This window comes from Macrobrachium nipponense, chromosome 32 (assembly GCF_015104395.2).
Source record: "Macrobrachium nipponense isolate FS-2020 chromosome 32, ASM1510439v2, whole genome shotgun sequence".
NCBI classification, from domain to species: domain Eukaryota; kingdom Metazoa; phylum Arthropoda; class Malacostraca; order Decapoda; family Palaemonidae; genus Macrobrachium; species Macrobrachium nipponense.
In genome coordinates, this window is record NC_061094.1 from 29,941,589 (window position 1) to 29,962,670 (window position 21,082).

The window sequence follows — 21,082 nt, forward strand, 5'->3', positions numbered from 1 at the left end:
CAAACTTTCCTCGTTTAGGTTTAGCGGCGGAGGAGGTGCAAACTTTCCTCGTTTAGTGGCATAGGAGTTGCATATAAGTAATTCTTGGCATGAATTCAAGTTGTTGTGACATCATTTATGTCATGTACTGATTTCCCTTTGGCAGGCAACTTGATCCTGCCATTCCTACAGGAATGCAAGAATTCTGTTCCAATGATATGGAATAATAAAGGGATTTTGACGAAGGAAAAATCTATTTCTGGGTGATTGGCTCGTGTCGCCCTATGAAAGTATCCTTAATATCATTCTTTCTAGGTAAAATTAGCCTAAAATTACCAGAGAAAAACAAAATTAAGAAAATGTCAGTAAAACTGACTCGCTCACTCTTAAAAAGAAGTGTCGGTATGATAAAGGGGCGAGTGTGGAACACTACCACGAGCCAAACACCAATTAGAACTTCCTATCAGAATCCCCCCAAGAGAGAGCTGATACCAACGGGCGATGCAGCCCTCTACTACTACTACTAGAGGACGCCACGGACAGCAGCGCCCCTAGCGGACATCCTTAATTTTTAGCGCCAGCGACAAGTCGCCATTTTCTTGTGCTCGTGCTTTATTGGATTTTATTCGTACTATCTACGATGGAACGCTCTGCAATTGCCACGGCTAAGTTAAGTAACTCATAAAGTATCATTTTACCATAGTTTATCTTCCGGGTACCAGTATTTTCCTCTTAATAGGTCATATACGGTTCCCCGGTTGTCTCGTGGCGGCCATGCCGCCTCGTAAGAATTCCCGGTCCTCCATACTGGGACTTCTTATACTTATGGGCTTACTTTATCACATTCATTGTTTTACATCGAGTTTTAGCTAGTTCAGCCCTCCTACCATTCTCTTAGCTTGGTATTTAGGGCTATTATTATTTTCTGGCCCAGCATCCCGGCTCTTGCTCTACATCGGCTATCGCTGGCTTGCCGACACGAGCTGAGCCCAGAAAACCATCTTTTTCATCATCTTCACTTCAAGCCTTCACATCACATGACCATACAGCTCAAATCTCTGGCCTGAGGCCCATGGCATCATTTTTGGCTCCCCTACTGCCTACTTATCAATTCACCAACTTAAAAAATACATTTCGAGAAATGTTACTTCTCTCAAATTTTAAGGAGAATTCTAAAGTGCCAACTCTCTTTGAAAAGTGTTCAAACCACTACATCTGTTCTATGTGTACTCTAGCCCCAACTGTTAAACTTTGTATTTTTCTCTGACAGTGCATTTATCTGAAAACAGTACAAATACTGAAAGCCTATTATCCTAGCATCTGCATCACACTGCATAAGAGCAGAAATTGCAGTGCAGTGTCCGAAGGCCACACCATCTCCGATGAACTGCCACCTCACCAATGTATATTCATATACATATACCCAAAGGTCAAATCACCCTTTCTTCTTTAATAAACTATAACTCAAATTCAAACAATTTATGTATTAATTAAGATCACTGTCAATACTGAAAAAAAAAAAAAACATAAAGTACAGTATTTGGAAAGCACAACAGAAAATATGAACTCAGGTTTAATTGGCTAATAATATTGTCACAACACAGCCTGCAACCCAATCCCCTTCCCCCCCACCCCCCCCACAAACAAATAATTACTGTAGTGAGGAAGGGAGGAGTGAAGGACAGGACTCACCTGCCAGCATAATGATGATAATTGTTCCCTCAACAAATAGAAATATTTTCATATGGAAATGAGATAGCTAGGTCTTTCAAAACACACACTCTCTCTCTCTCTCGTACATATTTATACATCCACAATTATAGTGTCATGTTTAAACAATACTCATTGGTAGGGTATAAACAATTATTCTGGGTTATGCTAAGCTTTCCAATATGATATCCTACAGTTAGCAAGTTTTCAAAACATTTGTGACTTGCTTCCTGCAGCTTAACTTTTCCTTCATGTTTCTTGCAACACCATTCCTTAATTTACCAATGATGTTTCTTACATTGCTATACCTTAATTTGCCATTTATGTTTCTGGCACCTCTATACCTTACTTTGCCAAAGTTCATGATTCTTGCATCTCTACAACTTAAATTTGCCATTTATGATTATTCCACACCTACACCTTGACTTTGTTATTCATTACAATAGCTGGAGGCACTCAGTTTGCAGTCAATTTTGCCAACCGAGTGGAAGACTTAAAACAAAATATTTTCTTACTATATCTTTCATAATATGACACTCTCATTCATTTAAGGAAGCATTCAATGTCTTTTTGGTATTTATTAATCTACAATGAAAGGCTCTTGACTGTTTTGCATATTGCTATTCAGTTATAAAGAGAATCATCACTTTGTTATAGGCTGTGCCCCATTTGCATTGTATTTTATGTCTCACTTCACTTCTTCCAGTTACTGTATTTATGATTAATCTTCTGTCAGAAACATTGTCAATTGTGTCACAAAATTTACAAAAAGTACAAAGAAAACAATGTTACATCCAATGGTCAGTTGTTAGAAATCACTGTACATCATTGTGGATTAAAAGACTTTGACCTTACCAGATGTGTGAAATACTGGCCCTCTTTGTTGGCAATGGTGGTATCACAATTTCTCTCCAGCAAAAGGTTAACAAGTTCAGCATGACCTCCCAATACTGCAGAGTGCAACGGTGTATTCCCCCGTTGATCCTGAAAAAATGTTTTTTCATAAATATTCACAATTGCAACTACATATACTGTATGTATAAATGATTTAAAATAAATAGAACATATAGCCTTAATCTTACTTTGACACCCTTTCATAATGAAACACCCTTTCATAATGAAAAACTAATTTCTTTTGTTTCCGGTAATAAATGACATTAGCAAAAAATAATTTGCATTAAACCTATTTGATTGATAAAAAAAATTTAAATTTATATGTTCCCTGCATTACCATATATATTGTACAGTATTACTATATGATATTACAAAACTGGATTTGTAAAACATCTCTACAACAATAGAGCATCTTTAATCATTATCTGTCATTAACTTCAATAAATTAGAGGTTGATGCAGTTCAGGAGACACCTGCTTAGTGTTCTCAAGAGAAATGGTTAATAACATTTCCTGTTAACAACAGTGTATTTCATCAATGGGCATGATCAAATAACCACTGTTAGATAAAGCACCTGGCAGATTCAATCCACCAACAGCAACAATCTCTGGCTTCAATGACGAGTACTCTACCATTCAGCCATCAAGAGAGGCATAACCTGGTATCAACTCTGCTGTATACATATGTCCGTCGGAGGGTGTTACTGCTGGTAGATCAAATCCTCCAGGTGACAAACCACTTATAAATTATAATTTCCTTACAGTATTATTTCCTAGGTAGAGGGAATAGGATATTAAGTATAATTTGGATATATATATATATATATATATATATATATATATATATATATATATATATATATATATATATATATACACAGTGGTCCCCCTGTTTTCACGGGGATGCATACTAGACTTCCCTGTGAATAGTTGGAACCCCTATAAAAATGCTTAAAATGGCCTATTTTGTTAGGTAAAACTCAAGAAAACCCCTGGTTTTTTCACAAAAAGTGCCATTTTATAATGAAATTGATAAAAATAACAAGAATTTGTACTATTTAACACAAAAAATGCATTTTATAATGAAATTAATAAAAGAAAACAGGACTTTGTAGATATTCCTCAAAATAATACCATGAATAGGCGAATTTCCACAAAAAAATCCGCGAATGCCTGAGTCTGCAAATCCGGAGAATGAGAATACATTGGGCCCACTGTGTGTGTTTGTGTGTGTGTGTATGTGTATGTGTATGTATGTGTGTAGTATGTATGTATATATATATATATATATATATATATATATATATATATATATATATATATATATATATATATATATATATATATATATTTACACACACACACACACATACACAGTGGTACCTCGATTCACGAATTTAATTCATTCAAGAATGCTGTTTGTGACTCAAAAACTTTGTAATCTGAATCAACTTTCCCCACTTAAAATAATGTAAAAACAAATAATTCGTTCAAAACTCAGAAACAGTTTACGTATAGTCTTTCCATTTTTTTATGGTTTCTGGCACAAAGTTATGCTTTACTTCACTGCATCCAATTATATTGTACGTATTTCCATATTACTGTTGTATTATAAAATACAAACAGCAATCAATGTTTTGGTTTGGAAATCAGCTGAGGGCGATTGCGAGGTTAGTTTATAGAGACCAAATTATATTAGCCTAACTTTATACCATCTTCTAGTTAAATTAGTTCAAAATCAGTAAAAGAGAATGGCAAAAGTATTGTTTTAACGTTAAAGTCCTTGCGTAAATGTGTACAGCCATGAACAACTGAATGAGAAACAACCGAATTGGATAACAACAACATCCGTTTGCCTTGTATTTTAACCATCATACGACAGTAAACAATTACCGCAGTTATGTTATAAATGACGTTATGTAGACTAGGACTGAAATATTTTTATGTAATAACTTTATTCATTATAGATCAAAGATCAACACGGAAATATACTGTTAAATTTTAAAAAAAGTTGTAGCAGAAGAAGAGAAAACTGTTCAAGCTGCTATTGACTATTAGTATCGTGCATCGGCTCTAAGGATAAAACTCCCATAAACTTATGCCATCAAACACAACCCTAGATAAAATTGAGAGAAAGTCACTATAATCAAAACTACTGGGCTTGAAAAAACACAATCTACTGTTGTTTTCACGCTGATAAAAGATAAATAACACATTACGATGAAAGAAAGTGAAAATAGGGAATGGAATCACATAATTGTTTTACTCAATAAACATGCCGCCAACGCAATCTGTTAACAAAAAAAATAATTCAGTTCACAATCACAAGATTTATGCAAGTCATATTTTGACTTAAAAACATGGCGTATAACAAAAAACGACCTTATCTCACATAAGTCAAGTATCTAGATATTCGTTAATGCTAACTAGAAGCAAGAAAACTCACTCAGAATTGAGTTAAATATGGCGAAATAAGCTCGTATTTGCCATCAGCTGATTTCCAAACCAAAAGCTTGACTGTTATGTTAGTATTTTATAATAAAATAAAATGAGATTACATACTATATTATTGGATACAGTGAAGTAATGTATAACTTTTTGAAAGATTCATGGAAAAGATGCATATTTACTTTTTCTTCTGTGCTTATCTTAATATTCGTCATCTAGTACATCTAGTACATAGCAACAGCATCTTGAGCTCGTATCTCAATTTTTTGCTCACAAAACAAAGCAAAAAATCGACCAAGTGACGACTCGTACCTTAGAAATCTTGTAAATTAATTCACTTATAGATCAAGGTACCACTGTGTATATATATACACACACACACACACACACACACACATACACATATATATATATATATGTATATATATATATATATATATATATATATATATATATATATATATATATTTATATATATATATATATATATATATATATATATATATATATATATATATTATATATATAAATGTATGTATGTATGAACTCACCTATTCATGGATTTTTTTTGTGAAATCTACCTAAAAACTATTCACGGAGAACTTGCCTATTCCCAGTTTTTTTCCACCGATAAATATTCACTAATTAGTGTATTTTAATGTATTTTATGACGGTAGATACAAAAATCTTTATGATACAAAAAATGTTTTTATGATACAATAATGATTTATTAATTTTCAAATATTAATATTGATTATTTATTGTATTATGTTTAATAAGATTAAATGACATTAAATAATAAAAATAATAATTCTCTCTCTCTCTCTTACTGAGATGTATGTTTTTTGTATGATAAATGCATGATTTACTAATTTGCAAATAATATTAATGTAAACAACAATAATATCAATTCATTAAAGAAAATACTACATATAGTGAATTAGTAAGTTTTTAGTTTATAAATTAAAAAAACTATGTAAGAGTAAAAGAAAATCCCATTATCCCAATCTTTTATTTTCCAGACTTGGAGAGAGGGGGATAGCAAGGGTTGGGGAGTGTTGCATCTTCATGGGTCTGAAATAACTGTCGCCATCTTCGCTGTCAAAGGATATTTCTCTCTCTCTCTCTCTCTCTCTCTCTCTCTCTCTCTCTCTCTCTCTCTCTCTCTCTCTCTCTTTCAGGAAAAGTCTCTCTTCAACTAATTGGTATTATCACATATGCACACTGTGTGTGTTCATAATTAATAATAATAAAACTGTAATTACAAATTCGTATGTGATAGTATTTGAAAAGAATAAAAAAACTTTCTGTTGCACTTTTAAGTAAGAACTCCTTAACAATGTAACTGTAATTACAAATAAAAATTCTTTTCCTCATACTTTCTTCCTCATACTTTCTAACTCCAGAGAAGCTCATCAAGTCCAGAGCTGTCAAATATGTCAAGTAATGCGACAGGAGGGGAGTACTGCTGCCTCTTTACTGAAATGAGATCATTTTTATGATACATGTATGTAATAAGTTTATAAATATTTTCAAACAATAATAATATAACTGTAATTACAAAATTCATATCTTAAAGTATTTTAAAGAAATACAATAATCTTTTCATTCCACTCTTTTAAATAGAGACAATTCTCTCTCTCTCTCTCTCTCTCTCTCTCTCTCTCTCTCTCTCTCTCTCTCTCTCCTTCCCCACAAGATACATGTCATAGTGGTCAATCTCTCTCGCTCTCTCTCTCTCTCTTTTGGCTGGAAGTGTTAGAAGTATATAATATGCATATATCTTTGTGGGTACTATTGTTCAAGATGACTTTCAAATTATAATAATATAATCTCAAAGATTAATACTGTAATAAGGTAATAATTTAAGGTAAATTTGATGTAGGATGTATTTAAGATATACATTTGGTATCCGAACTTTCAAGATATGTAGATACAAGCATTTTTAGAGGGGGAGTTCTAACTATTCGTGGGCTCGACCTTATTGGGGGAGGGTGTCCGGTATGCATCCCCCCAAATATGGGGGACCACTGTGTGTATATGTATGTATACACACACGCACACACATATACATATATATATATATATATATATATATATATATATATATATATATATATATATATATATATATATATATATGTATATATATGTATATATATATATATATGTATATATATATATATATATATATAATATATATATATGTGTGTGTGTGTGTGTGTGTGTGTGTGTGTGTGTGTGTGTGTGTTTTGTGTGTGTTTTCCTGATATACAGTGAATTTAGTATTTCTGGGCTCGACCTGAGTCGCCCAGTGAAATGTTCCTATACCACTCATTTCTAGATATAAATAAATGCTAAATATACCAGAGAAAAAGCCATATGGAATGCCAGAGTTACTACCTCTGGCTCGCTCACCCTCAAAAGGTGTCGGTATAGCATCAGGGGCGAGTGAAAGCCACTATCACAGATACTTCACCAAATAGATCTCTCCTCTCTCAAATCCCCTTCTGCAGAGCTGCCGTTACAACGGCTACCTTCCGCTCGCTACTACTACTGTCTCTGCCAAGAAGTGTTAACGCATTTGTTTTTGCTGCAAGGTATTTGTGATTTTTGGAAGTCATCATGTCTTCAGACCTTCAAGAAGCATCTTCATCTAAGTTGAGTATATTATTTGTTGACTTTGAACGCGGTTAGGCAACTATGCCTCAAGTATGGTGGTTTAATAATGAAGCGTTTGCATGGGAGCCGAGCGTATCGCTGTTCCCGAGTCGGCCATTTTGGATGCATTGTAGACCTCGTACTTAGTCATCTCAACTTTAAATTGCAGTGTATATTTTATGTTCACCTTTTTTGCACATTACAGTATATGTTACTGTTGTTTTGAAAAATTTTATTATTTCGCTCCTGATGGGTACCGATAGGTTGGTGTATCACGGTTTGAACCATTACATTATTTAGCCTCTTTAGGGGGTTTCCCCCGTTTATCATCAGCCCTTCAGGAGCGATTTGGTTCCCTCACGAGAGTGTGGTGATATTTTTCATCCTACGTCATGTGCAAGTATTGTGTTTGAGGCGACCTAGGCTAGCCTAGCGATACGCCATTTTAGTTTTGGGAGGTAAAGGAAACCCTCACTCATTCATGGTGCTCATGCATGTAGTGTATGTGGTATTATTTATTTATTATATTATAATATTATGTTGCTAATTGTATTTTGATGAGGTTTGGAAGTCCTACACGAATATCTACCTACCCTAGCCTACCCGACCAGATCTAGGCTAGGTTTTGGAAGGTAGGCTAGGCGGTTGAGAGTACTTCTCGCTACCCATAGTTGGTACTAGTCCTGGCTAACCTGACCAGACTGACATATTAGTTTTGGAGAGTGATCCATTACTAGAGAGTTCCTCTCTTGTTACGTAATGTAGGTGCTAGGCCTATCTTACCTGACCAGGTCGATATATTCGATTTTGGAGGGTTAGGTTAGGCTCAAGAGTGTCCTCTTTCGTGACGAACTAGTAGGCGCCAATCCTAGTCTACCTGACCAGATCGGGGTATCCGATTTTGGAGTGTTAGGCTAGGCTCGTAGATGGGCTTGCCTTTATTCGTCAGTACTTCCAGTAATTCCTTATCAATAAATTTTGTAAAGTATAGCCTTGGCCGTTACCTCCTTTAGGGTGTCGGCTGGCCTGCTGTCTTCTGCCCCTTTAGTAGTAGGCTATTTCACGGCTTCTCAGAGGGTGGTAATCACCTGACCAGTTGCTGTTGCCAGGCGATTACTAGTTTACCTTTCTCCTCCGCGCTCTTCCTTCTGTTCCGGACTCGTTCCGGCGGTGCTTCGTTAGCTCGCTGACCAAGTAATCCTACCGGTGAACAGCAGCTGGAGCGTCGAGCACTGTTCCGGGGGATTAGTCGGAGGAAGTTAGGGATTAGAAGATTCCGGCGAGGTGTGGTCTACCATCACATTCGCCAGGATGTTATACGCAGGAGTTCTTAGTACCGCTGTTCCCGCCGCTCTGTTTTCCGTATTTCTCTGGTGTTATCGCTGCTTCCCCACTACGGTGGGGGCAGAACTAGGCTTAGAGAATGTGTTTCCAACTGACTTGGAATTGCCACTCTACTCCGGTGCGATCAGACTCAGGCTTAGGTTTTACCTTGTTTCCCTGTTCTGCTCATATCAGGCCAACTCCGCCAGTCATAGCTATTGCGATAACAAGATTATGGATTCCGGAGCAGGCGGAGACATTCAGAGCTTTAATGTTAAGTAAAATTTTATTTAATAGTTGATGTTTACCTTTAGCTGGTTTTAGTAGAACTAGTCTAAGTGTACACATACCGCCGGAATTAACTCCGGCGGAACTATTTTGACGATACAGTGGACCCCCCGTATTCGCGTTCTCCAGATTCGCGGACTCACACATTCGCGGATTTCTCTCGGGAACATTTCACTGCATTATTCACGGAAAATTCGCGCATTCGCGGTATTTTTCTATGATAAATATCCACAAATTCCTGGGTTTTTTTATGAATTTCATCATAAAATGCACTTTTTGTGATAAAACTATTAAAAAAACCATGTAGGAAAATTTTTAGTAGGTTTTTCTTGAGTTTTAACTAACAAAATAGGCTGTTTTTAGCATTTTTACAGGGGTTCCAAACATTCGCGGATTCTAACTATTCACGGGGGGGTCTGGTACGCATCCCCCGCGAATACGGGGGGACCACTGTACCCATGTATCAATTCCAACTTTCAGATGGTACGCTGTCTGGAGTTGGGGAGCGCAGCCGTTCTCCAGCAACCGTGTGGGCATGAGGTCTGCCGATCTCATGCCAGCTGTGCGGTGCAGGTTGACGACCTCTTAGTCTGGCATCCAGACGGCTGCGAAGTGTGTTACGCTTTGGTGGGGAACATGACTAAAAAGAGTCGGTAGGTACCATCCTCACCTCAGTAATGCTTTTGATTTTTAGGATATAGTTCCGCCACTGGAGGATCTGATTTCGTCCTCTCTTACAGACCCCTCTGGCGCTCAAGGCCTCCTCGTTGTCGAACCTTAAGGTCTGGGTGGGGGGTTATGGGAAGAACGTTGCCGCTGGATGCCCCTACGTGCTGTCGGAGGAGATGTGTTCTCTCTTTTATCCAAATGCAAGGACGTCGGCAGCAGTAGCTAGGGAAGTGGCGGCCCCTATCATCGAGAGGATCCATTTGGAAACCCAGGCCCCTCCGGAAGACCAAGAGGGCTTGTGCGAGGAGGTGACGGAGGAGGTGGCGGCCATCAGTCTGCATCGCGAGCCAATGATCCTCGACTCACAGGAAAGGGGTAGGGAGGTAAGTGAGGCAGGTGTCTTTAGATCTAAAACACTTGCTTTTAGCCCAACTCTTTCTTCCTCTTCCTTTCAGGGCTTCTCGAAGTCCATGATCCTTGGGGATAGGTCTGGTTCTGTGATCCCCAAGGTGAAAACCCTGAAAAAGAAGTCCCTGCCAAAGGCTGCCAGACCAGCTAAGCCTTCTCCGGCGGGCTCAGCCAGGTCGTCATTGGCCCCCAAGCCTTTGGCTTCTTTGGCAAAAGCTACTCCCCCACCTAAGGGGTCGAGAGCTAAGGGTTCTAAAGCCAGACCGACGGAGTCCGGCTTCGACCCTGATGGAGAAGATGGGCAGTATTGTTGACTCGAGCTTCCAATCGATGTCCTCTCAGCTCGCCTCGGGTTTAGAGACATTGGGGCAGTACATCCTGTCTCTGGCTCAGAGCCTACAGACTCAGGAGAGCTTGCTGGCCGGACTTATCCAGTCCGGAGACACACAGCAGTCCTTTATTGTGCCGGATACATCTAAGCTCCTGCCATTCGAGGACAACAACCCATGGCGGTTGGCGCTGCATACTCCCTTTTCGGATGGCATGCTGACAATTGAAGGCTGCGGAACCCGTCCCGTGGAAGATTACGAGTTCTTCCCGGCAGACCTATAATTTCCTTTCCCATGCTACGCTCGGTTAGCCGAGGAAGCGTTTGTCAAGGTAGACAGGGTCCCAAAGGAGACTGTGATCTATCCTAGGGATCAGGCACAGTCGGCATGGGTCTGCACCCTTTCAAAATGGGATTGCGTCAACACCAAGTTGACGCCACACAAGGGTTGCTACACCATGTTCGTGGTGGGGGATAACATCCCGACCCCTTGCACATCTAAGATCGAAGAGTTAACTCTGCAGGCCGGAATGGAGGAGAAGCCAATGCCTCAGCTTCGAGAGACAGAGCCTACCTCTCTGCTCTTTCCCGGAGATTTGGAGTGCTGGGTGGGCGCTCCGGAAACGTTCACAGTGAGCAAGCTCAATCCGGAGTGTGCTTCCACACAATTTAGTGAACGGTTACCCAGAATTCCGGATGCCATGGTAAAGGCAGAGTTTGAGGCAAAGTGTAGACTGAGTAGGTCGATCAACTCGGTTACTACTTCAGAGTTGACGCCCTCTGTCTACGCTGAGGAACCTCTATTCCGGGTCCTAACAAAGTCGCTGCTGCAGACTTTCCAGGGTGACCTGTATGACTTTGTGGTTGCTAGGCGGAACTGCAGGAAGCATGTCCTTGCCAATGCTTCCATCAGACATGAGCCTAATAAGCTTATTAAGGCATCGATCTGGGGACCCAACCTCTTTCCTGATGACGTGGTTAACAGCGTCATCAGTGAGGCGGCTATGGCTAACCAGAACCTTTGTGTCCGCTGGGGCCTTCCCTCCAAAAGGAAGTTTGAGACCTCCGGACCGCAAGCCAAGGGTAGGAAGAAGGCCAGGAAGTATCAGCCCTTCCAGACCTCTCAGACACAGACGGTGGTGCAAGCAGTTCCCGTCTCCCAGCTTGGTCAACCTTCGACAACAATTTGTACTGCTACAGAGTCAGCCAACTCAACAGTCCTCGAGTTCGGCTACTTTCGTGACGTCCCCGGCCTTCAACGCTTCGTTTGAAGCACAAGGGGCGTTTCAAGGCTATAACAGGCATGCAAGGGGTAGCAGAGCAAGAGGAGCTTACCGGCACAAAGCTAGTTCCAGAGCTCTCTCCAGAGGCAGAGGTTTCAGAGGAGCAGAGGAAGTAAGACCTCACCCAGTCAATGAGCCTCTCCAGGTAAGCGGGAGACTGTACCTCTTCCGGGACCACTGGACCTTCAGTTCGTGGGCCCACAGTATCGTATCAAAAGGTCTGGGGTGGAGATGGATAAAAGGGCCTCCTACACCAGTCAGCTTCCACCAAATTCCAACGACAGACCTTCTAGACTATCCCAAAGACCTTCTTCAAAGAAGGCAATAAAGAAAGTCAGTCACCTGAAATTTCAAGGACGTTTGTTCAGTGTACCAAAGAAGGACTCAGACAAAGAAGAGTGATTCTGGACTTGTCCCATCTCACTCATACATTCAATGTGACAAGTTCCGCATGCTAACCGTCTCGCAGGTGCGGACATTACTTCCCCGTGGGGTCGTCACCACCTCTATCGATCTTACAGACGCTTGCTATCACGTCCCGATAGCAAGAAACTTCTCTCCCTACCTAGGCTTCAGACTAGGAAAACAGGCTTACTCATTCAGAGTCATGCCATTCGGGCACAATATAGCGCCCAGAATATTCACCAAGCTAGGAGAGACAGTAGTGCAGGAACTAAGAGCTCAGGGGGTGATGCTAGTAGCTTACCTAGACGACTGGCTCATTTGGGCAACCAACAACAAGGAATGTTGCAGGGCAACAGCCAAAGTAATGAAATTTCTAGAGTATCTGGGATTCCAGATAAACAAGAAAAAGTCCCGTCTCATTCCGGCGTCTCGCTTTCAATGGTTGGGAATTCAATGGGACCTAACCGCACACAAACTATCTCTTCCGCCGAACAAGTGCAGAGAGATAGTGAAAGCTACGAGACAATTCCTCAAGAACAAACGGGCTTCTCGTCGTACCCAAGAAAGAGTCTTAGGTTCACTTCAGTTTGCTTCGATAACAGATGTTCTGTTGAAAGCCAGACTGAAGGACATCAATCGGGTATGGCGGAAAAGAGCCAACAGCAGGCTCAGAGACAAAATCTCCCTGATTCCGCCGATACAAAGGAAAAGACTTCGTCCATGGACGAGAGCCAAGTCTTTCCAAGTCAGTGCCGCTACAATTTCCCCCGCCGTCTCTAGTAGTCCACACGGACGCCTCTCTGAGCGGATGGGGGGGGGGCCATTCTCAGTACAAGAAGGTTCAAGGAACATGGTCGACAGCATTCCGCCAGTTCCATATCAATGTACTAGAAGCAATGGCCATTTTCCTGACCCTGAAACGACTAGCTCCGGCCAGGAATATTCATATCAGACTAGTCTTGGACAGTGCAGTGATAGTTTACTGCATAAACAGAGGAGGCTCCAAATCGAACCACATAAATCAGGTGATGATAGCAATCTTTTTGTTGGCAATGAAACATCATTGGCACCTGTCAGCTACTCACCTGGCAGGAGTACGAAATGTCATTGCAGACTCACTGTCCAGAACAACTCCGCTGGAGTCGGAGTGGTCCTTGGACGCAAAGTCATTCAATGGGATTTGCCCACAAATTCCGGGCCTTCAGGTAGACCTATTTGCCATGGAGTCCAACCACAAACTTCTGTGTTATGTGGCTCCCAATTTGGATCCTCTGGCTCATGCCACAGATGTGATGTCCATAGACTGGAACAATTGGCAGAAGATTTACCTATTTCTGCCAATAAACCTCTTGATGAAAGTTCTACACAAACTCAGATCTTTCAAAGGACAGATAGCACTGGTAGCACCCAACTGGCCGAAGAGCAATTGGTTTCCTCTTCTACTAGAGTTGAAACTCCGTCCCAGACGGATTCCAAACCCAAAGCTGACTCAGGTGGTACAAACTCAGACTGTGTCAGCTTCCTCAAGGATTCTGAATGCCCTAACTTTATGGACTTCATGAAGTTTGCGGCACAAAAGGATGCTAATATTGACCCTCTAAACACTCTGTTCGTGGCGTCAGACAAAAAAGAATCGACACTCAGACAGCAAGATTCGGCAGTAAGGAAGTTAGCCATCTTTCTAAAAGGATCAGATGTTCGGACGATGACTACGAATCTGACAATTTCATTTTTTAGAACTGTTCGAAAAAGGCCTAGCTGCTAGTACCATTACTACGACTAAATCTGCCTTAAGGAAAATATTTCAGTTTGGCTTTAATATTGATTTAACAGATTCGTACTTCTCGTCTATCCCTAGAGCATGTGCTCGTCTGAGACCGGTAAACCGTCCTCACACGGTCTCCTGGTTTTTAAATGACGTACTCAGGTTGGCTTCAGATACTGATAATGAATCATGCTCATATATAACCCTTCTCAGGAAAACATTATTTCTAATGAGTCTGGCCTCAGGTGCCATAATATCTGAACTGTCGGCTCTCTCTAGAGAACCAAATCATATTGATTTCCTCCCGTCAGAAGTTCTGCTCTCTCCAGATCGGAAATTCTTAGCAAAGAATGAAGACCCACAGAACAGATGGTCTCCGTGGAAGATTGTCCCTCTTCCACAGGACCCATCATTATGTCCTATTATTACATTAAAATCTTATCTGGGCAGAACTTCTAAAAAGTCTTCAGGTCCTCTTTTTATTAGAGAGAATGGTGGAACCATTTCCTTGAAGGCCATCAGACAACAAATTCTTTATTTTATTAAACAAGCCAATCCGGATTCAGTTCCTCATGTCCATGATATCCGAGCAGTGGCTACCTAAGTTAATTATTTTCATCACATGAACTTCGATGATCTTAAAAAATATACGGGTTGGAAATCTCCGACAGTATTTAAACGCCACCATCTGAAGTCTCTAGAGGCCCTTAAATATTCAGCAGTGGCTGCAGGGAACATTGTCTCCCCTGATACAGCCTAGTTATGTAATTGTAAATTTGTATATTATTATTATCATTGTTTGTGCTATTAATTACCTTTTGGTACTCCCTCTCACCTACCTGCCTCGCTTGTAATCCCTGCTTTTTGCCTTTTGTTCCGGGACTGGATTGCTTATCAACCACTCCTGTACTTGTATAGTTCATTAATTTGTTTGTTTTATGTTCATTACCTGTTGTATTTTTCCTGGTGATGGTATGGATTTGGTCATATTAGATGTCATTTACCAATTGTATTTTGCTATCCTTAACTTGGATTATTAAAACAATAATGATAAGGAATTTTTATTTTTCCTTTCATATAAAGTTTTTTGTTTACATTCTATTTCCAAGCTTGTATGGCCAATTCTCTGTTACTATTTCACTGGGCGACACAGGTTGAGCCCAGAAAAGGGATTTTGACAAAGGAAAAATCTATTTCTGGGGGAAGACCTGTGTTTCCCAGAGTGAACCCATCCCTCTCTTTTTCATTTCCCCACCCTTTAGCTGGCCCAAGCTTGGGTGCATATTTCAGGAATGGCGTTCTTGGCAGAGGCAGTAGTAGTAGCGAGCGGAAGGTAGCTGTTGTAACGGCACCTCTGCAGAGGGGGATTTGAGAGAGGAGAGATCTATTTAGTGAAGTATCTGTGATAGTGGCTTCCACTCGCCCCTGATGCTATACCAACACCCTTTAAGGGTGAGCGAGCCAGAGGTAGTAACTCTGGCATTCCATATGGCTTTTTCTCTGGTATATTTAGCATTTATTTATGCCTAGAAATGAGTGCTATAAGAACATTTCACTGGGCGACACAGGTCTTCCCCCAGAAATAGATTTTTCCTTTCTCAAAATCCCTTTATGGGCTATTTGTGGCTTAACAAAATGTGTGTGTTCAAATTTAAACTAGGTGAAACAGTGAAACAGACATCCTAACCTGAGCATTTACATTCGCGTTGCTGTCAATGAGGAGACTGGCAATGCGGGAATGACCATGGAAGCAAGCAGAATGTAAAGGCGTTGTCTTATTGCTATCTTCAATGTTGACATCTGCGCCCCTGTAACCAAAGGAAAATGTTGGAAAGGCAAGTAACATTAATATTAGTTTGAAAGTCTGTCATTTTATCAGTATGGTAGATGATGATGATAATAATAATAATAATAATAATAATAATAATAATAATAATAATAATAATAATATCAAGCTGTATGGTAAGAGCATCAAGGAAATAGATACCCTAATCCAGACTGTAAGGATTGTATCTGGGACATCAGGATGGAGTTTGGAATAGAAAAATTGCGCCTTAGTCAACATACAAAAAGGCAAAGGCAAAGTAAACGATAAACTGAAGGGATAAAGCTAACCAGATGGGGAGCAACATCAAACACATAGATGAGACAGGATACAAATACCTGGGAATAATGGAAGGAGGGGATATAAAACACCAAGAGATGAAGGACACGATCAGGAAAGAATATATGCAGAGACTCAAGGCGATACTCAAGTCAAAACTCAACGCCGGAAATATGATAAAAGCCATAAACACATGGGCAGTGCCAGTAATCAGATACAGCGCAGGAATAGTGGAATGGACGAAGGCAGAACTCCGCAGTATAGATCAGAAAACCAGGAAACATATGACAATACACAAAGCACTACACCCAAGAGCAAATACGGACAGACTATACATAACACGAAAGGAAGGAGGGAGAGGACTACTAAAGTATAGAGGACTGCGTCAACATTGAGAACAGAGCACTGGGGGGGGTCAGTATCTGAAAACCAGTGAAGACAAGTGGCTAAAGAGTGCATAAGAAAAGGACTAATAAAAGTAGACGAAGACCCAGAAATATACAGAGACAAGGAGAAAGACAGACAGAACGAGACTGGCACAACAAACCAATGCACGGACAATACATGAGACAGACTAAAGAACTAGCCAGCGATGACAATTGGCAATGGCTACAGAGGGGAGAGCTAAAGAAGGAAACGAAGGAATGATAACAGCGGCACAAGATCAGGCCCTAAGAACCAGATATGTTCAAAGAACGATAGATGGAAATAACATCTCTCCCATATGTAGGAAGTGCAATATGAAAAATGAAACCATAAACCACATAGCAAGTGAATGCTCGGCACTTGCACAGAACCAGTACAAAATAGGCATGATTCAGTGGCAAAAGCCCTCCACTGGAGCCTGTGCAAGAAACATCAGCTACTTGCAGTAATAAGTGGTACGAGCACCACCTGACGGAGTGAAAGAAACGATCACGCAAAGATCCTCTGGGGACTAATGGTATCAGAACGGATAGGGTGATACGTGCAAACAGACCAGACTTTGACGTTGATTGACAAAGTCAAGAAAAAGTATCACTCATTGATGTCGCAATACCATGGGACACCAGAGTTGAAGAGAAAGAGAGGGAAAAAATGGATAGTATCAAGATCTGAAAATAGAAATAAGAAGGATATGGGATATGCCAGTGGAAAAATCGTACCCATAATCATAGGAGCACTAGGCAACGATCCCCAAATATCCCTGAAAAGGAATCTAGAAAACTAGAGGCTGAAGTAGCTCCAGGACTCATGCAGAAGAGTGTGATCCTAGAAACGGCACACATAGTAAGAATAGTGATGGACTCCTAAGGAGGCAGGATGCAACCCGGAACCCACACTATAAATACCACCCAGTCGAATTGGAGGACTGTGATAGAGTTAAAAAAAAAAAAAAAAAAAAAAAAAAAATAATAATAATAAAATAATAATAATATAATAATAATAATAATAATCTACAGACAAATACAGTGCATCATTAAAGTTTCATTCATTAACACTTAAAATCTAATACTTTCTTCAGATGCACACTGATAACACTTAAAATGAACTAGGTAATAAAAACTGCTAGATGCTGACCAAGCTTGACATCCAAACAAAAATGTAATCAATTGTTCCTTACAACAGAGTAAATCTTCCCAAAATAATTAGTTATTACATAATTATGACACCAGAAAGAGATAAACCAAGCCTCAAACACTACCTACTTTTTCGAAAGAGATGATAATAATAATACAACTTAATGATGAAAATAATAAATGTCAATGCTCTATGTTCAGTTGTAAACAATTCCTCCTTTTTTACAAAATGGAGACATTTTGGTGACTATCAATGGCCAGGCAGTAAAAGATGCAGAAATATTTTGCCTGTGTGACAGTGCCTTTCCCTAGCCAACATACAGGACTTTACAGCATCAGATTTGATAAGAAGTGATGTTGGATGATTGCTGGTCAATACCTAACAGCAGCCCATTATTAAACAGAAAAATTCATCTTACACTACTGAGTAAATAGAAGACATTCTGGAAAACTGTGACAGCAAAATGCTGAGAATCAAGGCTGGAATGTATTGAGGATATCATAACGCAAATGATGGAACAATTATAGTAATATAAAAAATTGTAAAAGTAACGAATGAGTAGCCTTCCTAACTGACTGGAGGTTTGCCCCACGTAGGACATTTTCCTGGTTGTGCAATGCTGAGCATATGAATCAGTGACATGCCTCTGATCAGAGGAGCAAAAAGCTGTGTTCAGCTGTCAGACTTCTGGGCTTTTCAAAGTAATGAGTCTGAAAGCAACATTACTCCAAAAAGGCTATGAAGAACATTGTGTCAGAGACAGTAAATCTACAATAAGCAATAGGTTATTTTTATTATCTTTCCCTCTCTCCCATTGCTTGAGAGAGGGTAGGATTTCCTTCTATTAGATCATAACCATGGATAAATAGAAAGGGTGACCACTCACCTGCATCTGTGTCCATCCAGTGTATGATGGTCTAGGATCCTATCCTCTGTGTGCCGCGAGAGGAAGGTACAAGGAGGAAAAAGGAGGGAGGCCAGTCACACACACACACTTTCACTTTTATTACCGTACATCTTAGAACAGATACTACCTGTCCCGCTATGGGAACTGGATGAGCTACACAACTTGTTGAGCAGCCACCATAGGACCCAAGGAAAAAGTATCCAAGGACCTATGACCAATGCCCCTCAAATAGAAGGAGGTGAAAGTTGTCTGATGTAGTCACACTCCTGCTCTCAGCACCTGATATACCGAGTGATTCTTCTTGAATGTGAGGGAGGGGACAATGCCTCTAACTTTGTGAGCTCTGGGCCAAAACATAATAGAGTCCTCCTCGTTTGCATTGCATATACCTGTTTGATGATTTCATGAAGCCAAAGAGATATTGTGTTCTTGGACACCTCTTTCTTGGCCTTGCTAGTGCTAACAAAAAGTCGTTAACACTCAGGCCTGAGTTGCCGAGTCCTTTTAAGATAGCACTGCAACACTCAAACTGGATATAGTAACATCTCTTCTCGCGCATTACCTAAAAAGTCTGCTAGGGAAGGATCAAAAAGGACTCAAATCTGGTGTCAGGGACCATTGGATTCTGAATCTTTGCCACAAATTCTAGGATAAATTTGAGCAAAATAGATTCCCATCCCCTTGAGTGTTTAACATTATAAGAAAAAGCATGAAGTTTGCCTACTCTATCTGCTGGTAACAGGGCAAATTGAAATAAAGTCTTGAGAGTCAGATCCCTGTCTGACATCTCTCATAGAAGCTCGTAAGGTGGAATAGTAAAGCTCCAAGGGACGAGAGTCACATCCCACTCAGGGGGCCTGAGTTCCCTGGGAGGGCAAGACTACAGATCTCCCAAGAGGAAGAGAGATCTATGTCCTTTAGGCATAGGACCATGCCCAGGGCAGCTCTATAGCCCTTAATTGCTGAAACAGAAGTGCTTCTCTTTGCGAAGGAGACTAGAACAAGTTTTGCTACCTGCTGGACAGTAGCTCCGACCAGAAAGAAATCCCTTTCACGACACCAACCTCAGAAGATGGCCCATTTCCCATGGTAGACATCCACAAAGGATTTCCACAGATATCCAGACATCTCCAATGCTGTTTGGTGAGAAAGCCTCGTTTGTAGGAGACCTTAGGTAGTCTCCAGGCATGAAAGAATAGGGGCTCTATGGACTGGTGACCTCTCTATGTGAGGTTGGCAGAGATGGCTGTGCCACGGGAGGATTTCTCTCATGCCTTGAATAGCAGAGCCACGCAGGTCTGGCATGTGGCCATTTGGGTGCCACCAGGGTCATTCTGAGATATGCAGTGATCATTACCCTGTTTGATCTTGACAAAATAAGACAGGATGGAGGAAAAGTGTGTGTCGATATTGTCCCATGGATGTTGAAAGGCATCCTCTGCTGCAGCCCAGGAATCTGGAACGACTGAGCAAAACACTGGCAACTTCCTGTTGTGTCGACTTGTAAAGAGATCTATTACCCGTCTTCCCAAAAGACTGAACAATCTTTCCACAACGTCTGGGTGTAAGGACCATTCTGTCCCTATCATCTGACCTTCACAGCTGAGTTTGTATGCAAACTACATTCTTTTGCCTGGGATATATATGGCTGACAAATCCACTGAGTGTGGTATTGCCCACTTGTGCACTTGCACCGTCAAATGATGAAGTTGGCAAGACACTAGTCCCCTTTGCTTTATGACATATGCCACTACAGTAGTATTGTCGCTCATTAGTAACACAGAATGCCTCATTACTTGATCCTGGAATTCCTGGAGAATCAGGAAGGCTGCCTTGAGTTCTAGGATGCTGATACGCAAGTGGTTGTCATTCCAATTCCACACACCTGAAATCAACAAGTCCTCCAGGCATGCTACCCATCACTCCCTCGAGGCATCTGAAAACAGAAATATCTTGGGAGGGGGAGTGTGAAGTTGGGACTCTTATTACGAGGTTCCTGTCATCTAGCCACCAGCCTAAGTCCTGTCTCACTTCTCTCGAGAGAAGAATGGGAAGGGACAGCAGATCCCTTGCTTGAGACCAGAACTCCCTCATCCTCCACTGGAGGGAGCAGAGGTGAAGTCGCCCATGAGGGACCAGCTTCTCCAAAGCCGACAGGTGACTGAGAACGATTTGCCACATTCGAGCTGGTTATTCCTGCTGGGACAAAAATAACTGCACTGTCTCCTTGAACTTACAGATTCAAGAGTCTGAAGGAAAGGCTCATTTCTGCCAAATCTATCAGCATGCCCAAGTATTTTATCCTCTGTTCGGGTATGAAATCTGACTTCTCAAGATTTATTGCAATGCCT

At 40.7% G+C, this 21,082-nt stretch overlaps 1 protein-coding gene across 1 annotated transcript in view; it reads right to left on the reverse strand.

Annotated features, from left to right (window-relative positions):
* Positions 1-21,082, reverse strand: part of LOC135207106 (ankyrin-1-like) — a 44,795-nt gene that overhangs the window by 17,650 nt on the left and 6,063 nt on the right. Inside the window, exons 2-3 of the mRNA XM_064238708.1 lie at positions 15,848-15,968; positions 2,545-2,673 (exon numbers count right to left, since the gene is read on the reverse strand). Coding sequence (XP_064094778.1) covers positions 2,545-2,673; positions 15,848-15,968 — 250 coding nt within the window. The remainder of the gene's footprint in view (positions 1-2,544; positions 2,674-15,847; positions 15,969-21,082) is intronic.